Source organism: Hirsutella rhossiliensis (genome assembly GCF_020360975.1).
Source record: "Hirsutella rhossiliensis strain HR02 chromosome Unknown scaffold00007, whole genome shotgun sequence".
Classification (NCBI taxonomy): domain Eukaryota; kingdom Fungi; phylum Ascomycota; class Sordariomycetes; order Hypocreales; family Ophiocordycipitaceae; genus Hirsutella; species Hirsutella rhossiliensis.
This window is the reverse complement of record NW_025408673.1, coordinates 2,250,862-2,268,728: the sequence shown is the minus strand read 5'-3', so window position 1 is coordinate 2,268,728 and position 17,867 is coordinate 2,250,862. Positions and strand designations below refer to the sequence as shown.

The following is a 17,867-nucleotide window of genomic DNA, read 5'->3' as shown; positions in this document are numbered from 1 at the left end:
CCCACGCCCAGACCTGGGAGCTGCTGGACCCCCCTCGTGGCAGCGGATCGACAGCTGGGGATTGTGCTTGGAGCGAGGAATACAACATTACTTCCCCGCGACGAGCGAGTGTACTGTACACATGCGGGACTGGCGTATTGAGTCAAGAGGAGCAACTGGTTCATAGAACATGTCCCCCGTCCCGGACCGGCGGAGAGGGAGACGCAGACGCAGACGCAGACGCAGACGCAGACGCAGAGACGGTGGATTCTGCCTCTGACCGTGTCTCTGGCCTGTGTCTTGTTCCATGCGGTCAGATCCCGGTCCAGTCGTGGCCAGACATGCATGGGGGACAGACAGGACGAACTGCGCATAACTCGGTCTACTGTATAAAGCATGCATTTCGACGAGCGACCAGCCTCATCGCCCATATACACGCACACCTCGCAGAATAACGCAACCCATCTGCGCTTATGCTTGAATATGCAAGGTATGCGTGTCCCCTACATTAGGAAACCCCAAAAAGGACCCTCGGGCACATGGGCTGCTGCGGCGCTGCTGCACCACCATGTATGTTGCTGCGGCTGTAGAGAGAGAGAGAGAGAGACAGACGCAGCAGCACATGGGAGCGTCCTTGGTTGGGCTCTCTCCTCTTGTGCGAGGAGCTCTCGGTAATGTGCTCGGCTTCCCACCTCGGCCCCAACGTCTCGTCTCGTCTCCCCCCGTCATCGAGCAACTGACTGATGGGGCCCATGCAGCAAGCACCGGCCAACAACCATCGGCCAAAGGGAACCAAAGAGGAGGCGCCCTCAGCTGTGAACCTTAAGACGGCCCCATCTCCTCACCTCACCTCGCCCACGACCATCACTCACCACTCGCTCGCCTATCCACCATCCCTGGCAACGTTGCCTGGCCCGCTCTCCCCACCCCCCCCGGCTTCCTAGCACCCAGGCGGTTCCGAGTCGGCGGCCTGCGCTAGCCGCAGCTCCTTGCTCCCGGTAGGCAAACTAGGCCCTTTGAGCCTAGTGCCGTGGATGCCCTCATATCACTAGCGCTCGTCGATCGCCTCGTCGTGTCTCGTCCGCTCTCCTCCTCGTCCTCTTTCTGCTCCTCTTCACGACGCAGGTGATACTCGGGTTCCTCACTCACCATTCTTCTCCACCCCCTTCCTTTCCGGAAAGGAAAGAGGAGAACAGGGCGGCTGGACCCTTGTTGTCGAAAACCCTCATCGCCGCCGCCGCGACCGAGCTGGCCACGTCCCTTTCCCCTCTTTCGTGTCGAGGGCCAGCCCGTCCATCTGTCCCGGGGGGCCGCCATGGACCAGCGGCGCAGTGCCTCTCGTCGGACCCGGCACGGAAGCTGAGCTCCGTACACCCTTCGTACTCGGCAGCGCCGCACCACCTGGACGGCCGCCGAGCAATCAGCTCTCGCATGAACGGCACGCCATGGATGGCAGCCGTCCATGGCACCGCGAGCCACCGCCCGTGCAGCAGACATGCGCGGCTCTCTTCGACGATGCAGCCCCCGCGTTTCCCTTGCCTCTGACTTCCAACGGGCTGCCGCCGCCGTCGCTCGCGACAAAGTTGGATTCCGCGTCCTCGAAATGGCCCCTCCGGCAGCGTCGTCGACATCACCAACACCACCATTCGCCTCAACAAAAAGAACTATTCCCGCCCCACACTCGCAATGCTCACGATTGTCCCACCTCCCCCGCCTCCATTTCCACCACCCAGCAGCCCATGGAGTCGCTCGTCGGCAAGTTGCGCCAGCAGACACTGGAAACGCAAGAGGAAGACTGTTCGACCGATTGGAAGGCATCGGTGCCTGTTGCTCAAGACCGGATGACGGAGCTCGTGCAGGAGCCGTTCGGCATGGCCATGAATATCGATCCGGACCAGGGCGGGAGCGCCGAGACCACCAAGACGCTGCCTCGCAGCCTCGACATGATGCGCATGCACCGAAAGTTTTCCCGCCGCGATTATCTGCGCGCGCCGCGCCCCGGCAGCGTTGCGGCCAGCTCGATGCAACTTGTTCAACCGCCGACCATGGCGCCCCCTATCGAGGATTCCGCGACAGCGAAACCACACCCCGTTTTCGAGCGCAACCTCCCCACCATGGCCGTTGAGCCGGTCGTGGACATGAGCTTTCTCGAGCTGGAAGCCGACGAAGGCTACTGCGAGGGCGCCGACGACATGTCCTGGCTCGCCGACAGCGCCAGCATGAATGGGATGTCTCGCGCCGTTCGGAGCAACAGCCTCTTGAAGTTCAGGACGTCGACCGAGGCGGCGCTTCAATGTTCCCTGGTCGTCCGCAAAAATCCAAGAATGCGGAGAAGAAGACAAAAGAAGTTGGAAACGAGATTAAAAACCACTGATGCATTAGCGGACAGTTCGAGAGGGCCTTAGACCCACGACGGCTAGCTGCCTTGACGAATCGTTTTCTCTCCCTTTTAATACGTTTTCCCATGCAACAGCGTTGCTATTCTGTTGAACCTGGCTGCTCTGAACGGAACAAAAGCTGTATGTGACGGCCACGACGGGCGTCATCTGGACCTTGATGCGTCGAGCGACGGGACCGCTCTTGACTTTGGACAGGCCACGAATCTTGACGTGACAACTTTTTTTTCTGCACTTTGGTTTCTCTCCTTTGTGGCTCTCGAAGCCCCCGCACCCCTTTTTGATCCTGAGAAGCTCGAGGGCTTGGTGACAGAAGATGCTTAGAATACCCGGCGTTGTGATTGATTCTTGTAACGCCAATGCCCGGATGACGCACCATCGCGTCGGGCTTGCAACGGGCGTGAGAGTCGGGCCTCGGGCAGAAGCCATCCTTTGTGGTTACGGGATGCCACTACTTGTACAATTCTGCGGTCGACGCTATGGTATGGCCCAAATCGGGGCCAGCGGGGAACTGGTATGTGGCGGCATGACGCTGCGGGGCCTCGGTAGCCCGCGCAGTGGAGAAGGAGCTGCGTGCGACAGGAGATGCGATGGGCCTGGCGGTTCCTCTCAACGAGAGGGGGAGCTTCGCAAGCGCGGCGCCAAGCATCCTGGGACAGACGAGAGGAGAGGGGACGCGGCGATGGCTCGGGGAGGCGCCTGCCCGCACGGTAGTCGGTGTGTTTTGTCCGTCTGATAGAGCAAAAGCCAAGCGCCAACTCAAAATATCGCCAAGCCAAGTGTTTGCACGGCGGCGAGGAAACAAGTGGAAAGCATCGCTCGGCTCCCTTTGGCCAGCAGCTCTTGCGTGACGGTCGGTCGGCGTGAAGACACGGGACGTCGACCTGGATGCCGACTCGCCCCCATTTGTCGTCGACGGCAGCGCCGGTTGAAGACGTGTGTATGAAAAAGCCAGACCGAGAGGAAAGTTGCAGGACGCAGCATCTTGATGCAGGTCCGCCGTTGCGCGAGTTTGCCGTCGACGTTGAAGTTGACGTTGACCTTGCATCGGTAGCATCGGCCAGGGGCCCCTTCCCTCACTGTGCGTCTCACGTGTTCCAGGCTCCAAACCCTCACCTGCGGTATTAGCTATCACTTTTCCCAACACCTTTTCTCTCATGCACACATTTTCTTGCGCTGCTTCGTTGACTCCCAATCTTCTCTCGCCACCGGCCTCCCTGACCGACAGCAGCTATCGTGCGGCTGGACCTCGACTACCGAACCGGTTCCTGCATTGCCGCGTCACCATCGACAATCAGCAGCCCTGTCTCAGACAGCGTCCGGGCCATGTGCTCTGCCCATGACTACGCCCTTTGTCCTCGGCGGATGACGAGCCTGAGCATTGCTCTCGCGCCCGTTGGCTTGGCAATCGACATTCGTCGCTGAAACACGTGGATCCGGCCCGAGCACAATGTCTGCTCTGCGGCCCGTGGAAACCGTCTCATCCTCGCCAGCTCTTTGACCAGCAGACGTCGGCTTTCCCCCCGGACCAGCCCGGCGTCGGCCGCACGCGCAATTGAGCACCCGGACAGGGCTTGTGCGGAGACAGGCTGGGGAACCACGGCGCCGGCTTCCATCCTTGTCCGCTGGGGGCTGCTCGTGAGAAGACCAAGAGGCATGGCTGCTGGTCGACGCATGACACTTGTTCGTCGACGCGAACTCGGGACGCGCGCGCCTGCTGGTGTCCCCGAGCCGGCACCATCCAATGGCCGTCCAATGGCCGCCAAATAGACACCTGCTCGTCGTCGGCCATTGCCCGCCGCTCTCGCACCCAGAGGCCGCAAGGCTCGCCGTATGGCCCTCGCCACCGGCGTACTGGAGCTCTGTCGAGCTAACATGGCGGTTGGGCCATAAGGTTTCGCCAGGCTCTGTCTGGCCTCTTACCCACTCCACCACCCACTCGTCTTCGCCTGTTGCCCTCTGCCCTTCTCTCGTCTTCTCCCTCTATCCACTCACACACACCCTCGCTCGCTCGCACTCTCTCCAAAGGCTAACTCTCCTCGCTCCCACTTCCGCCCCTCCGCTTCGCCGATGAGGCGCAAAGACCTTTCCCGCTTGGGCACAGCGGTTTTTATCTTTTGACAGCGCGGGAGGGCCCCCGTTGTGGGTCGCCACGGCAGAGGGTGATGGGATGAGAGATCGCTCGAGGTTGTCAATGGAATGCGCGCCCAAATCCCCGTGCATTCCTCGGCCCACGCTTGTTCTGTGAAATAACAGAAGCGCTGGTTGCCGTTGCCCGTTGCCATGTAATTATTTCCAATCGTTGCTTGGGCCGCCGTTATATGCCTGCTCAAGCTTTTGTTGCCTCGCCTCCCCCATTTTGCTCCCGTGTGCTTCCTGGATACAACCAACTTCCGACCCGCGTACCCGTGTGGAGTTGATAGCTCGCTCTTCACTTTCATCCGCTCTCCCCAGCTTTCCCAGCTCCCCACATCTCCCTCTCTCGCTCGCTCTCTCCTTCTTACTCTCCACCCTGTGCCTGGCTCCGACTGCTGAACAGTCAATTCCATCTCGACCTCTGGCCAGCTCGACGCTCATCGACCGCATCGTCCTCGCTCTCGTCATCACCAAGCCTCACATGGCCAGAAGGGGCCCGCGCCCCTCTGCCGAGCCGTCCTTATTTACTTGCATCTTAGCCGCCCGGAGTCCCAACGAGAGCATACGAACGCCGCCAACTTGTACGATACGCCGGCATGGCCTTCTGGACAATGCCCTTTCGGGCTGATGCCGTCGAAAACAACAGAGATGGCAGCTTTTACTGGCAGGACATGGAAGGACCTGGTGGCCCCGGCGACATGCCAAGCGACTTCTTTGGCCAGTTTGTCGACTTTGACGGCGAGGCGGCGGCTGCTGCCGATGGCTTTCACGGCGTCGCCACCTCCATAGCGGGACCACCCGACGCCCTCTTCCTCATGGACGACCAGCAGCACCGCGTCTCGGAGAGCACCGCATCTTCGGGCGTGTCGACGTCGGACGAGTTTGACTTTCTCCCCAACAGCTCCCAGATCGGACCTCCGGCCTCGGCCGCCGGCCACGAGATCGATCCGAGGGAGCTAGCCCTCGGCCGCGAGCCTCACGCCCTCTCGCAGCAGCTCGAGTATCCCGGCCGCGCCTCTGTGTCCGAGACGGACCTGTCGCGCCTCGAGGGCATCTCCATCCACTCGCCCCAGAAAAACGGCACCTCGACCTCTGACCCGTCCTCGCCGACGCCGCCCTGCACGGCCGCCCGCAGCAAGTCCAACAAGTTTGTCGAGGCGCTGTCGTCGACCATTCGCAAGGCCACTACCATGCGCAAGTCGAGGAAGCCGCTTCCGGAGCAGAGGGCCGGCTCGCCGACGCTGGACGAGCAGCAGCCGCGGGCGCTCAAGCCCCCGAAGCAACGACGGGGCCGGCCTCGCATCGTCACGCATGGCAACGTGCCCCAGTCGCCCCCCGTCCAGCAGCAGCAGCAAGATGCGGCCGGCCACCCTCATTTCATCCACAGCTTCTGCGATGACCCCTTCAACGAGGGCCAGCTTCATCCCCCGCCTCCCCTGAGCGCGTCCTCGGTGCCGTACTATGGCCAGGCCGGCATCGACACCCCCATCGAGTCCCCCGGCGTCAAGAGCGAGCCGGGACAGTTCCCATCTGGCATCTCCAGCGCCGCGGGGCTCTCCCCGTGGCAGCATCAGCAACAACAGCAACAACAGCAAGCACAGCATCCGCATCCGCATCCGCACCCGCACCCGCATCAGCACCAGCAGCAACCGCCGGAGCAAGAACAGGCCCTGCTAGCCGCACGGTGGGCCAGCGCTGGTGGCGAGTACGTCACCAGCCAGGAGCAGAGCTGGTGGGATCTCGGCATGTTTCCCCAGGGTAGCGGCGGAGGAGGAGGAGGAGGCGGCGGCGGCGGCGAGTTTGCCAACCACCACCGCAGCGTCAACCTGGCCAGCCACGCGCAGCACTCGGGATTGCCGTACGAATACGCGCCCATGCCCGACACCAGCGCGGCGGGGCTTATGATCCATATGCCACAGCCCCGACCGTCGCAGCCGACCGTCGTCAACGACCTGACTGTCAACGCGCAGACCTATCTCCCGCCGCCGCCGCCACCGCCGGCGGCCCCACCCAAGGGGTCGACGTCGGAGCGGCCGCATCGCCCGCCGAGAGCCAAGTCGTCGGGCGCGCGGCACATGTCGTGTTCGCCCGTGCGCAAGCAGCGCGGACCCTCGGCGTCGCCCAACCCGGGGCAGCAGCCGGCGCAGCCCCGGTCGCGCCACAGCTCGGGCGCCTCCGTCTCGTCGGTCCGCAGCGCCTCGGGCCGGCTCCCAGCAAGCATGCCCGGCACACCGTGCAGCGTCCGCAAGCGACGGTCGCGCGACGTCAGCTCCGGCGGCGGGTCCCTGAGCGGCGAGAGCGGCGGCGGCGGCGGCGGTCTGGGTGGCGGTCTGGGCGGCGGCTTCGTCAACTTTACGCCCAACGACGGCTCCTTGCTCATGACGGGCGTGGCGCCGAGCGGCAGCTCCAAGACCAAGGCCCGGCGCGAAAAGGAAGCGCAGGAGAGGCGCAGGCGGCTCAGCGAGGCAGCGCTCAAGGCCGTGGCCGCGGCCGGCGGAGACGTGGACAAGCTGCTCGAGCAGGGGTTCGCCTTTTAGGCCGGCGGGCCTGGCAAGACGACGGCGAAGACGGCGCTCGAGAGATGTGTTTCCAGGGCGTTTTGGGGGAAAGTGACAGCATCATGGTCGGTCCACCCAGGGGCTACACAAAACAAGGGTCGGCGACACGCGCAACAGCCAACACTGGACTCGTTGTCATTTCCTTTCAATCTTCTTCTTCCCCTCCTTCTTCCCCTTCCCGCCTCTTCTTTCTTTTGTCGGCCTCCTCCCTCCTTTCTCTTTTCCTTTTTTCGTCTCCTCGGGCACTCTTCCGCTACGTGAAGCTCGAGTGGGGTTCTTGTGTTGTCATCGTCTCTGTCTAACGCTAGGCGAATGTACTTTTTCTGTTCTTCTCCCCATCCTTTCCGATGGAAAGGACCCTAATACGTGTGTACATCTATATTATATCACTACCATTTGCTGCTACCGGCGCGGGAGAGGGCAAGTGTGGGAGAATGGGCTGGTTTGCCTGGCCTCGGCGTGCTCTACGCCCAAGGCGTCTCGGGATTGTAGGTTTAGGATGCAAGGGGTGGGAAGAGGGGAGGAGGCGAGGAGGAATGGGATACAGGATAAAAAATAAAAATAAAAATAAAGAAATCAAATCTCAATGATTCCACGACAGCTAATGCGTGGCGGCGTCGAGGCGAATAGCTCTTGGCCCCTGGGCAGGCAGCTTCCGTGGCCATAGCGCCGGCCCCCCCTGGCTCCTCTGGTCCGGTGGCGAGCTCCCGACGAATTGGGCCTCGACGCCCTGCCTAGTCTTCCCGGCTCCGCCAACTGTTGCTGATCCTTGCCTCTCCTTCCCCTCAGGCGGGAGGAAGCTTTGCCGTGTCCAGGATTTTCCACCGCTTCTCTTGGCTTCCGTTGACTTTGCAGGGTGGGAAAGTGGGGCCGCTTGCCCGGAGCCGGATTCGGAGGCCTTCGGTGTCTCGAACTGCCGGGGGCGACGACGCATCGGGGTTGGGACGTTGATTGTCATTGCTACCGCGACTCTTATCCCCTTCTGACCTACCCCCAGCTTCTATTTCTTCGTCTGATTTGTAATGCGCGGTTTCTAATCACGCCCGAGGCGAAGACACACGCCCCTTTTCTTTTACTAATAATCCTGATTTGGGTGGCTTAGGCTCAGGCTTTCCATCCGCACGCTTGCCCCCCTCCCCCAGTTATTCATCTCTCTCAGGTCTGCGTCGGCTTCCCCGCAAACCCTCTTGTGCGATTTGGTGCTCTGCTCGGGCCAGGTTCGGGGCGCGGTGCCTCGTTCGGGCGCCCCCCTTTCGTGTCTGCGCTGTAGCCGCTCGCCACCACCACCAGTCATCGCGCCTATGCCTTTCTAGAGAGCTTTTGGGGGCTCCGGCCGACTCGGCCCAAGAAGTGCGACAATAGTAGTCGAATGGGGGAGGTTTCCTGAGCGGCAATGCCGCGCTCATGGCATAGTATTACCACAAGCGGCCGGGCAACCAGGTCAGGTCTCGGCACACTGGCCGGTCCGGGCCGATATCGTGGGGCTTCTCCGACTGCCGTGTGGTGATGGGCAAGGCAGGTGCGCCCGGTTGCTGTAGTTGCTGTAAAAGAAAGTCCCGTGAACCCGCACATATATGGGAATGTGCTGGCGGGGGACGGTGGCACCGATGTATACCGTGAATGGACGCGTGAAGCTGTCGGGAAGATTTGCAGAGCTGAATCGCGTACCGTGGTGTCGAGCCTCGGTCGAGGCCGACGAAGAGTCTATCGCCCAGGAGCTCGCCCGCCTGTTGTCGATCGGTATGCCGGGGAGCAGTGCTCGACGAGGGGTTTGGGGGAAGCCTCGCCACGTAGCTAGCCACGCCCACAACAGGTCAGACACGAACGAGCAAGCACATGTTCCACCCATCGAGGGAAAAGACAGAGACTGGAGAGAGGTGAAGAAGCCGCGACTTACTGAGGGCACATGATCTCGTGCCAGCGCCCCAGTCCCGGATTCGCCGCGATCGAGGCGAGTTGGCGTCCTTGTTTGTGCGGACCCCGCTGCGGGAGCAGACACCGGCCACAATGCTAGTTCGAGTCCGCCATTTTCGAGAGCCGTGGACAGCCGCGACAGCACCGGCGACGGATCGTGCGTGTATGTGTGTGCCTGTGTCTGTATCGATGCCGTGTTCAGTGCGTCGCCGGAGGGGGGCTGTATGGGCAAGGGAACCGGCAGAGCAGATACGTGCATGCGCGCATGTGTGTCTGTATCTGTATGCCGCGTTTGAAGTATTGCGGGAGAAAGGTACGGTGAGGACAAAGGGAAAAGGGGGAGTGCTTTGAAGGAGTGGGTGGGGAGGAGAGTGTAAGTGAGGAGGGAGGCCGGCTTTTATGCTCTTCGGCCTCGATATCTGGCGACCACCGGGCCGCACAGATACAGCATACAGACTGTAGGCCAGACGAGAGGGTGGCACAACGACTTTCGAGACCCAGAAGACCGCAATGGCTGCCGTGTTGGCAGACGTAAGATGGGGACCCAGGGGCTCAGCCGTGGTACGCGCGGCTCGGGTCCAGCTGTCTTCAGGGACGGGCGGCGTCCATGAACAGGGGCAGGTCGCTGAGTAGGTGCATCCCGACGCGGCGGCCCGATGCTTCCACCTCGCCCCGTGGAACTCGTCGGGTCGGGTGAACGATATAAGGAAATGCCTGGTTAAACGCTTGCCGGGCGCGGTAGGCAAGGACTGGCGCCACTAACCGAGTTGCCTGGATGCTGCCGATGCGGACTTGGCTGTGTAAGATGGCAAGCAGGTCGCCGGGCCCGTAGTACACGAGAACTTGTTCGACATGCATCTCGGGACTCGTCGAAATGCCTTATAGAGGCCCGTGTATGAGAGGACTATTTTGCTGCCCGAGAAGTTGCTATAACTCCAACAAGGACCACTCGCAAGCCGACTCAGTACCTTGCTCTCGCGGCATCTTGTCCCAATCACTACATGCTACCCGCTCGGCCTCGTAGCAAGTCAGGATATGTACACGGGAAGTCTGCTGGAGGCGACGGGTCCTCAGTCGGGGCCGGTTGAAGCTGCACGTCGAAGTGAAAGGATGAGTGTTCCTTCCGTGTGGAACCTACGCCCGCTTAGACACAGCACCCATCCGTGACTTTGTTGAGTTACCGACTGTTCCGACAACGGCGTGTATCGTGACGGCTTGCTGCAGCAACTCGGGAGTATCAGGCGCCACGACAACCCGCAACACGGTCGAAGCGAGCGGGTTGAAACGCAGAGCATAACTCACGGGGATGGTAGCAGCGAAAAGCAGAGACGGCAGCTCAAGGGATTGCAAGCCCAAGACACAAACACGAAGCCGTGCCAGAAGAACCGCCAAGCAAAAAGCGAACTTTGGCAGATTTACTCAAAAAGAAGTCCGACAGCGACAGGATTCGAACCTGCGAGGCCGAAACCATGAGATATTGAGCATAACAGAAGCTGGACTAGGCCCACCTTCCGTTCCAGTTCAAGTCTCACCTATTAACCACTCTAGCACGCTGTCTAGCAAGGAGGGGTTTTAAAAAGGTATATAGATGGTAGACCGCAGGAGTGGTGCGCCCCACGATTTTGTAAGGCGTCGTAGCTTTGCCAGATGACAACCCCACATGCTAGCCATAATAATCAAGCTCGCGGATGTGTGTATAATCGAAAACAGGCCCAGGATCATGCTGTGCCCCGCGGCTTTCCAACAAGCAGGCATGGCGGTTGAATCTGGTAGACACGACGTGGGCAGTTTGGAGCAGTCGCCGCCGTTCCATCGACGTTAATGGGCGATATGGCTGCCGCTGATCTGACATGCATTTCCCCGCAGACAATCAGCGGCTGCGTCCCGTGTAGCATGATGACTCTAGCACGCAACGTAGCTGTATTAAGCTTTGAACGTCTCCATACCTATCCAGCGTTACAGCAAGCACTGGGAGCTGCTCTCGCACCGACTAATTCTTGTCTTTCCGCCTCTCAGTCTACGCCATGGGCTCGGTGTTTCGGAGCACTCTGCCAGGCAGTCTTTGTTTACAGCGAGCCAAACCTCGACGCGGCGGAGCACACCTGTTCGAGGACGATTCCGCGGGGACAATCCCGGTTGACGGTCACGTACACACGAGAAGTGGTGCAAAGTGCTGGTGGCGTGCCTAAAATCCGGTCAGAAACATGGGAATTGGTCAAGTGCCGCCGGTGTTGACGACTGGCGGCCAACGACCTACTGCAGCCGCTATCGTCGTGATAACACTATGCTCTGCCTCACAGCAGTTTTTTTTCTACGGTACAAAATCCCATCAATATATATACTTGACTTGGAAAAAGCCAGAGGCGGCCCAGCCGGCCCCGGCCCACGCCCCAACAAGTCCAAACCAAACAAGCTTCCCCTTGATGGCAGGCGTCCCGGCACATCTGTCTAATCATCATCATCATCAGAGTCCCAGTCAGAGTCGGAATCCGAGTCGGAATCGGAATCCCAGTCCGGGTCGGACGCCTCTCTCTTGTCCTCGCCCTCCTCCTTCTCCTTCCTCTTCTTCTTGTCCGGCTCCTCCGGGCGCCACGACGGCGAGGCAAAGGTGCCGTTGCCAAACAGGGCCGGGCGCGCGGCCTTGCTCCGGAGCAGGAACCGCGAGCTGTGGCCAATGGACTTGATGACGACGATGCGCAGGCTGACGGTGCCGTTGGTCAGGTAGCTCCAGTCGGGCAGGTCGACGAAGCGGCCGGGGAAGCCCGTCAGGTCCTCGCCGGTGCGGGCCAGCGAGTTGACGTAGCGGTACCACACCAGGCTGCGGCTGCGGCGGGCGTGGCCGCCCTGGATGCGCGCCATGCACGTCTGGTCGCCGTGGTTCTTGACGTCGCGGTAGCCGACGATGGACACGACGTCGCGCGTGGCGTACTGGCGGAAGTAGTGCTGGGCCGACTGCTTGTCGATGCCGCCGCGCGTGTGCGGCAGGCGCTCGAAGCCGTAGGGCCAGGCGTCGTAGCGCTGGCAGGCCGCCTTGGACGGCAGCGCGTGGCCGGCGAGGCGCGGGCGGTCGGCGGTGAAGTAGGCGTACTTGGACTCGCTGGCGTGGATGTAGCGCACGTACAGGTGCGGCGGCGGGTCGCGCCCCACGGCCGCGTAGCGCTGCACCAGCTGCGCGCCCGCGCTGTGGCCCGTCAGCGTCACGTTGGTCAGGTGCGGGTAGATGCGCCGGTCGGCGAGGTGCGCCAGCAGGCCGTCGAGCGCGTCAAAGGCCGTCAGCCGCGTGCCCGGCGGGTGCGCCGCCTGCGCGCCGCCCTGCCACCCCTCGAGCTCCTTGCCGCACCACGCCAGCTCGCGCCGCCGGTACTGGCCGGGCGTCTGGACCGCCGAGAAGAAGAGCGGCGCCAGCACCAGCGACGCCGCCCCCGCCTCGGCCCCGGCCCCCGGGAACCCGCGCTGCCGCGCCCGCTCGATGCCGCGCCTCATGCGCTCCCAGTACCGCGCCGCGTCGCGGTCCTTGCCGTGCACGATGATGTACGCGTGCCGCGTCTGCCGGCTGGCCCGCCCCGTGCTGCGGTACACGCCGAGCGCCTCGGCCCGCGGCCCGTGCCCGATGCGCAGCGACACGAACTCGGACCCGGGGAAGGCCTCGCGCGGGCCCGTGTACTAGATGGAGGGAACATGCAATCAGCAATCAGCAATCAGCAATCCAACCAACCAGCCGAATCGAGGTACCTTGTCCGTGGGGTTCTGGCCCTCGGCCATCCGGCACACGAGGCCCGGCTCCTCGACCTCGGCATCCCACCCACTGAGCTGCGCCTTTGCATCCCGGCCCAGTCCCAGCGCGCTGGCCAGTCCCGCCACGACGGCCGCGAGTACGACCGGCCGCAGACTGCACAGCTTGCGCAGCGTCATGGACCCGTCGATCTAGTAGGTCAAGGAGTGTATAAAAGGAACAATCAACTCCGGCAATGGGGAGTGCGAGCAAGAGGGGGCAGAGGAGAGCCTGGATAAGGCAATGCGGAACTGGCGCGGCCCGGTGTCCGGTTTATAGCCAACTTTCAAGAACCGCCTCGGCCGTCTGTCGTCTTCCATCAAGGGAGTTTCTGGCTTCCCGATCCTTCCAGGCTTCGAACGACAAAGGGGCTTTCCCCGGCGTCGGGCCAGGCCTCGTCAATGAGACAGACTGGTCCCTAGGGATAAGGGCAAGACACACAAGGCAATGACGGATTCGCGCCTCGACGGCTCCATTGGCATCATGTCTGGCATCGGAAAACCCGTTGTCAGATTCCCCTCCAGGGTCTCTCGGGCCCGCGTCGTGGGCAGCCGTCTTGGCTGAATCCCCCTCTGGCCTTGATTTTTTTCTTCCTCTTTCAGCTTTCCTTCTCGACTCCCGCTCATTCTTCGCCTTCCGTCACGGGCTTGAGACTCGTGGCACTCGGGAATGACGCTTGACGGCAAAGGGGGCGCGGGAGGCAGACTCGGCCCATACGCATTGTGGTCCATTTCTGACGCATATCCTCTCCTCATCTGCTCTTGCTGCTTCGCCGTGGAAGACACGGTGCATGCAAGACTCTCATGCGGCTCGTCTTCAGCAGGGAGAGAAGAAAGAAGCAACGTCTCGACAACGACCAATATTGGGATCGTCGACGCCCGCGTGCAAGGCAGCAAAGCACGCCGTGTCATGCAAGGGAATTCCAGCGCGATGGAGAAGAAACTCCTTCCAAGGAATAAACTGGCTTGTCTTGTCTACGCGGTAGTGCCTAGCGACGGCAGCATTTCCTTCCGAGACTTGGCCTGTCAGAGCGATCGGCAAGATAGGCCTACGCCTAGCTAGGAGCGACATGGAGGCCTGGATATTAATCCATCGGCCGCTTCCTCTGCCAATCATGGCTTATGCGGAGGACCGGGCTGGCAACGACGAATGCCATTCGCCGCCAGCCAGAGAGGCCTGGCTGACATCCGACTCACGACGCCTTCATCCATGTCCCATCATCCGTCCGTCGTCTCTGAGCCACCACCTCCAGTCAGAGGTGCGGTGTCAGTAGTAGCCGATCGTCCTGCCCTCCGTGACTTGCTGGTCGGCTGGCATGCGCCCCCTCCGCCCGTCTTGGCCGAAAACACACACACACACATTCACACACACACTCACAGCCCTTTGGCCCGTCTCAGCCCCAAACGACATCCATCTCTTGCACCTCATCCAGTCCTAAAGCCACACGACGAGGCCATGCGTCTTGGAGACGCGCAAAGTCGGCATGCCCTAGAGAACAGCAGAGACGCATCGCTCCAGCTCCATCTGCCATTCGGGCCACATCATCCATTCATCGACGCCTTATCCAGCCTACAGGCACATGTGAAGACGGGCTACCTGGTGCATGCGAGGGACGTTGGCAGCCCTGTTTACTGTTTACCCGCTCTCCCCACGTGGCCAGCTCTTCCGCCGCCCTTACGAGAGGCCCAACGACTCCTTGCCTCGACTGCGCCGAGCATGAGCCGTTTTGTCTCATCTACCCTCGAGGCTTGGCATTTGCCACATGGCTGTGCTTAGACCAAGGGCGTCTGTGCCGCTGCCAACGCGTCATCCACCTCCTTCAAGTGGCCCTGAAAGACGTCGTTTCCAGAGCACTCGACGACGCTCCCTCCACTCATCGAGGTTTGATCGATCTTACGTGAACAACATCAGTCAAGCTAACGGCTGCCCCGTCTGCACTGCGAACATGAGCAAATGATTTCATACTTGCGTGGCCGGCAGACTGCTGCCGCCTTCCGGTCCTACTACCTCTTATTCTTGGCTATCCCCATTCTCCTTGATCCAAACGAGACCCGTGTCTTCGCCTCCACGGTCCAAGACACTGCCGTGTGTGCATATTTATATATATATACAAAAGCAAGGAAAGAGAAATCGCACGTAGAGGAGCGTGGAGCCTGATTGGTCTCCAGCGCCACATCCCATCGCAGACGCCATCATGCTTCCATCGCAGATAAATGAAAAGTGCAGCCAGGTGAGGGTCGACGACGGAAAAGTGCGTGACGGGAATGCAGGGTCGTAGATGATAAGTCAGCGACCGGTTGACATCGGCAACGGGTTCACATCTGGCCCAGGAGGAATGGCCCAGGTATTGGTCGTGCTGGACTTGGCCACGACCCGAGGCCGAGCCAAGCCGACGGCAATGCTATCCTTGGTCTTGTGAGAAGGGTGGTGGAAGAAAGGGCCCTCCGGTCCGCGAGAGATGTGGCGATTAGGGATGCCGGTCGTGGCCGGATTAAATGGCACGAGAACCCCTCTTAAATCTCCTCTGTTCTTCAACCGCGTTCGTTCTCTGCCCCGCTCGTCTCTTTATTTAGTCGTAGCCTGCTCCACGTTGCCACGGGCTGCTCTAGCTGTTAGTCACCCGTCGCTCGTTTCCCATCTCGGAATGGACAACCTACCTGGCAGTGTTTTGTGCGCGATACCCGGCCGAGCTCGAGTCATCGTTTGACCGATGCTGCCCGAGCGACGACCCGGAGCGGTTGAAGTTGTTGGGCGAGGCAGACCGGAAAGGGCTCTGGGGCCGTTGACCGCCGGCCGGGAAGAGGGGCATCGACGGGTTGACGGGAGACCGAGGTCCGCTGCTAGCCTGGTGGTAGGAGCCCTGTGAGCCATGCGTGTCTGCGCGTCGGCGAAGATCTTCCGACGAGAGCGACTCGTTGTCGTCGTCGAGGTCCAGGTGCGACTTGTAGCCGCCCTTGTCGCCGCGGGCCGTCGCGGCGAGGGCGTCGAGCTCCGTCGTCGTCGTCAGCTGCGTTTGCGACTTCATGAAGGAGGCGCGGTCATCGGCCATGACCTGGTAGCGGGCATCGGGGTTCTTGCGGAAGAAGGTGATGGTCGTCGACACGATGACCATGATGAGCAGGATCAACGAAAAGGCGGCGTTGAGCACGAAGAGGACGACGCCGACAACGCCGACGACGAGGGGCGGGGCGCCAAAGACGTTGGAGAAGATGAGGAGGAAGATTGCGTTGAGGAAGTTGACGACGCAAATGGCAATGTTGAACGAGTTGGTGCTCTTGTCCATCCACGGCCGCAGGACCGAGGCGGCAATGAGGGCGCCGGCCTCGACAATGACGAACCCAATGGCCTGGGCGACGCTGCTGCGCTGCGAAAAGGCCACAAACATGGCCTTAATGAGGGTGTAGCCGAGGACGGGCGCGATGAAGTAAAAGGCCGAGGCCCGGAACTGGATGTAGAGGAAGCCCCACTTGTTGAGAGCCTGGGGGTCGGAGAAGAGGATGTAGGCCGGGTTGCGGTGCATGGCGACAGAGCGGCGTGCAATGCGGATCACCTTGCTGGCGCCCCAAGCCAGAGTGATGGCCATGCCGAAGAAGAAGAAGACGGCGAGGACAATCTCGGCGGGCGAGTCGTTTTGCGTGAACTCCCACAGGCAGAGAATTGCCATCTGGGGGAAGCCGATGAGGGCAACGCGGAAGAGGATGCCCTTGAGGACAGTGAGCCAGCCATTGCGGAAGTCGAGGAACTTGTCCTTGTCCATCCACTTATTGCGGACAAAGAGCTCGCAGATGCCCTTGAAGGCGGCGACGATGAGCACTGTAAGGACGACAAAGATGCAGAAAAAGGTCAGGCCCGTCATGAAGAGGTTGGTTGTCTCAATCTTGGACCTAAATGCCACGCGCTGTATGCCATAGACAATGTAAGCGCCGGAGCCGGTCGTGATGTTGTTGCGCTTGACGAGGGAGCGGGCGGCATCCACGACGGCAGAGCGGGGCATCATGGCGAGGCCGCGTTTGAAGAGGTTCAGGCTCGTGTCGGCGTAGTCGAGGGAGCGCTTGGCGACCTGGACAGAGACGGTGGTGAGGGAGTCGAAAATGGTGGACGGGGTGCCGCCCGTGGCGCGCTGGTACCAGGTGAAGATATCCTGCATGAAGCCGACACGGATGATGCCCATGGACCACTGAAAGTCCTGGGTCCACGACTGCACAATGGGGGGCAGCTGGACGCTGGTGAGGCCGAGAATGGCCTGGGCCTGGAAGTAGCCGAAGAGGGATAGCGAGTTGGCGGCGACATGGGCGGCCGTGTTGGAGTGGCCTAGGCCGTTGACGACGGCCGAGGAGACGAGGGCGAGGCCGGCAATGATGGCCGTGGCCCACTTGACGCCCAGCAGGTCGACCGTCTTGCCGTTGGAGATGTCGGCCTCGACGCAGGCGACACTCTCGCCCGTCGCTGTCAGGTTGACGTAGACGCGGACCGTGGCGTCGAGATCGGGGATGTTGTAGGCGATTTCGGGAATCTGTTTGGCGGCGCTCTCGCTGATGGGCAGGTTGAAGCCAAAAGGGATCTTGCCCGCGACCATGGGGCATAGGCCGGCGAGATCAATGTTGCAGGGATCGACGGTCAGGCGGAGGAACTGGTAGCCATAGGCGGAAATGGCGAGGTCGAAGAGCACCTTGCCCTGGACCGACGACGTGGCCACCATGTCGATGTTGGCTGAGTTGTTGGCGGGGGTGTAGACGACGTTGAAGAGCGAGGCCGTGAAACTCGAGTCCTGCTGGCAGGTATTGAGCGAGTTGGACATGAGCAGCTTCTCGCCCGACGCCGGCGATGACAGGGCAGCCATCGAGGCGAGGAGGAGAAGCGGCCCTCTGAGGAGCGACCGCATGGTGAGGGATTTCGGGTAGCCCGGAGGCTCGCTAGATCGACTGGGGGAGACGAGACTTTGGTCGAGGCGTCACCGCGTCGTTGGGCGACTTGGAAGCACGGCGGCGTTGAGTCGACCAAATCGAGATGACGCCGCGTTGGCGCTGAGCGAGATGCGACTTGACAGTTCAAGTTTTTCTCAACCTAAAAATGGCCGCCCAAGAATGACGACTGCCTGTGCGGAACGTGCGT

The 17,867-nt window shown here is 61.3% G+C and overlaps 4 protein-coding genes and 1 non-coding gene across 5 annotated transcripts; 2 read left to right on the top strand and 3 right to left on the bottom strand.

The window, feature by feature from the left end:
* Positions 1–1,718: 1,718 nt before the first annotated feature.
* HRG_07006 (uncharacterized protein) lies at positions 1,719–2,592 on the top strand (the record flags this gene model as incomplete). Its single annotated transcript, XM_044865477.1, has 2 exons — positions 1,719–2,282; positions 2,497–2,592. The coding sequence occupies 2 exons, from the start codon at positions 1,719–1,721 to the stop codon at positions 2,590–2,592; spliced, it is 660 nt and encodes a 219-aa protein (XP_044719439.1).
* Positions 2,593–5,122: 2,530 nt separating this feature from the next.
* HRG_07005 (developmental regulatory protein wetA) lies at positions 5,123–7,048 on the top strand (the record flags this gene model as incomplete). The annotated part of the gene is made up of 2 exons (XM_044865476.1): positions 5,123–6,693; positions 6,751–7,048. 2 exons carry the CDS (start codon positions 5,123–5,125, stop codon positions 7,046–7,048), a joined length of 1,869 nt encoding a protein of 622 aa, XP_044719438.1.
* Positions 7,049–10,415: 3,367 nt separating this feature from the next.
* Positions 10,416–10,540, bottom strand: HRG_12112. The gene has a single exon. It is a non-coding gene; the product is annotated as a tRNA-Ser (tRNA).
* Positions 10,541–11,431: 891 nt separating this feature from the next.
* HRG_07004 (putative transmembrane protein) lies at positions 11,432–12,895 on the bottom strand (the record flags this gene model as incomplete). Its single annotated transcript, XM_044865475.1, has 2 exons — positions 11,432–12,646; positions 12,716–12,895. The coding sequence occupies 2 exons, from the start codon at positions 12,893–12,895 to the stop codon at positions 11,432–11,434; spliced, it is 1,395 nt and encodes a 464-aa protein (XP_044719437.1).
* A 2,429-nt stretch (positions 12,896–15,324) lies between these two features.
* HRG_07003 (transient receptor potential (TRP) ion channel domain-containing protein) lies at positions 15,325–17,637 on the bottom strand (the record flags this gene model as incomplete). The annotated part of the gene is made up of 2 exons (XM_044865474.1): positions 15,325–15,355; positions 15,413–17,637. The coding sequence occupies 2 exons, from the start codon at positions 17,635–17,637 to the stop codon at positions 15,325–15,327; spliced, it is 2,256 nt and encodes a 751-aa protein (XP_044719436.1).
* Positions 17,638–17,867: the final 230 nt, after the last annotated feature.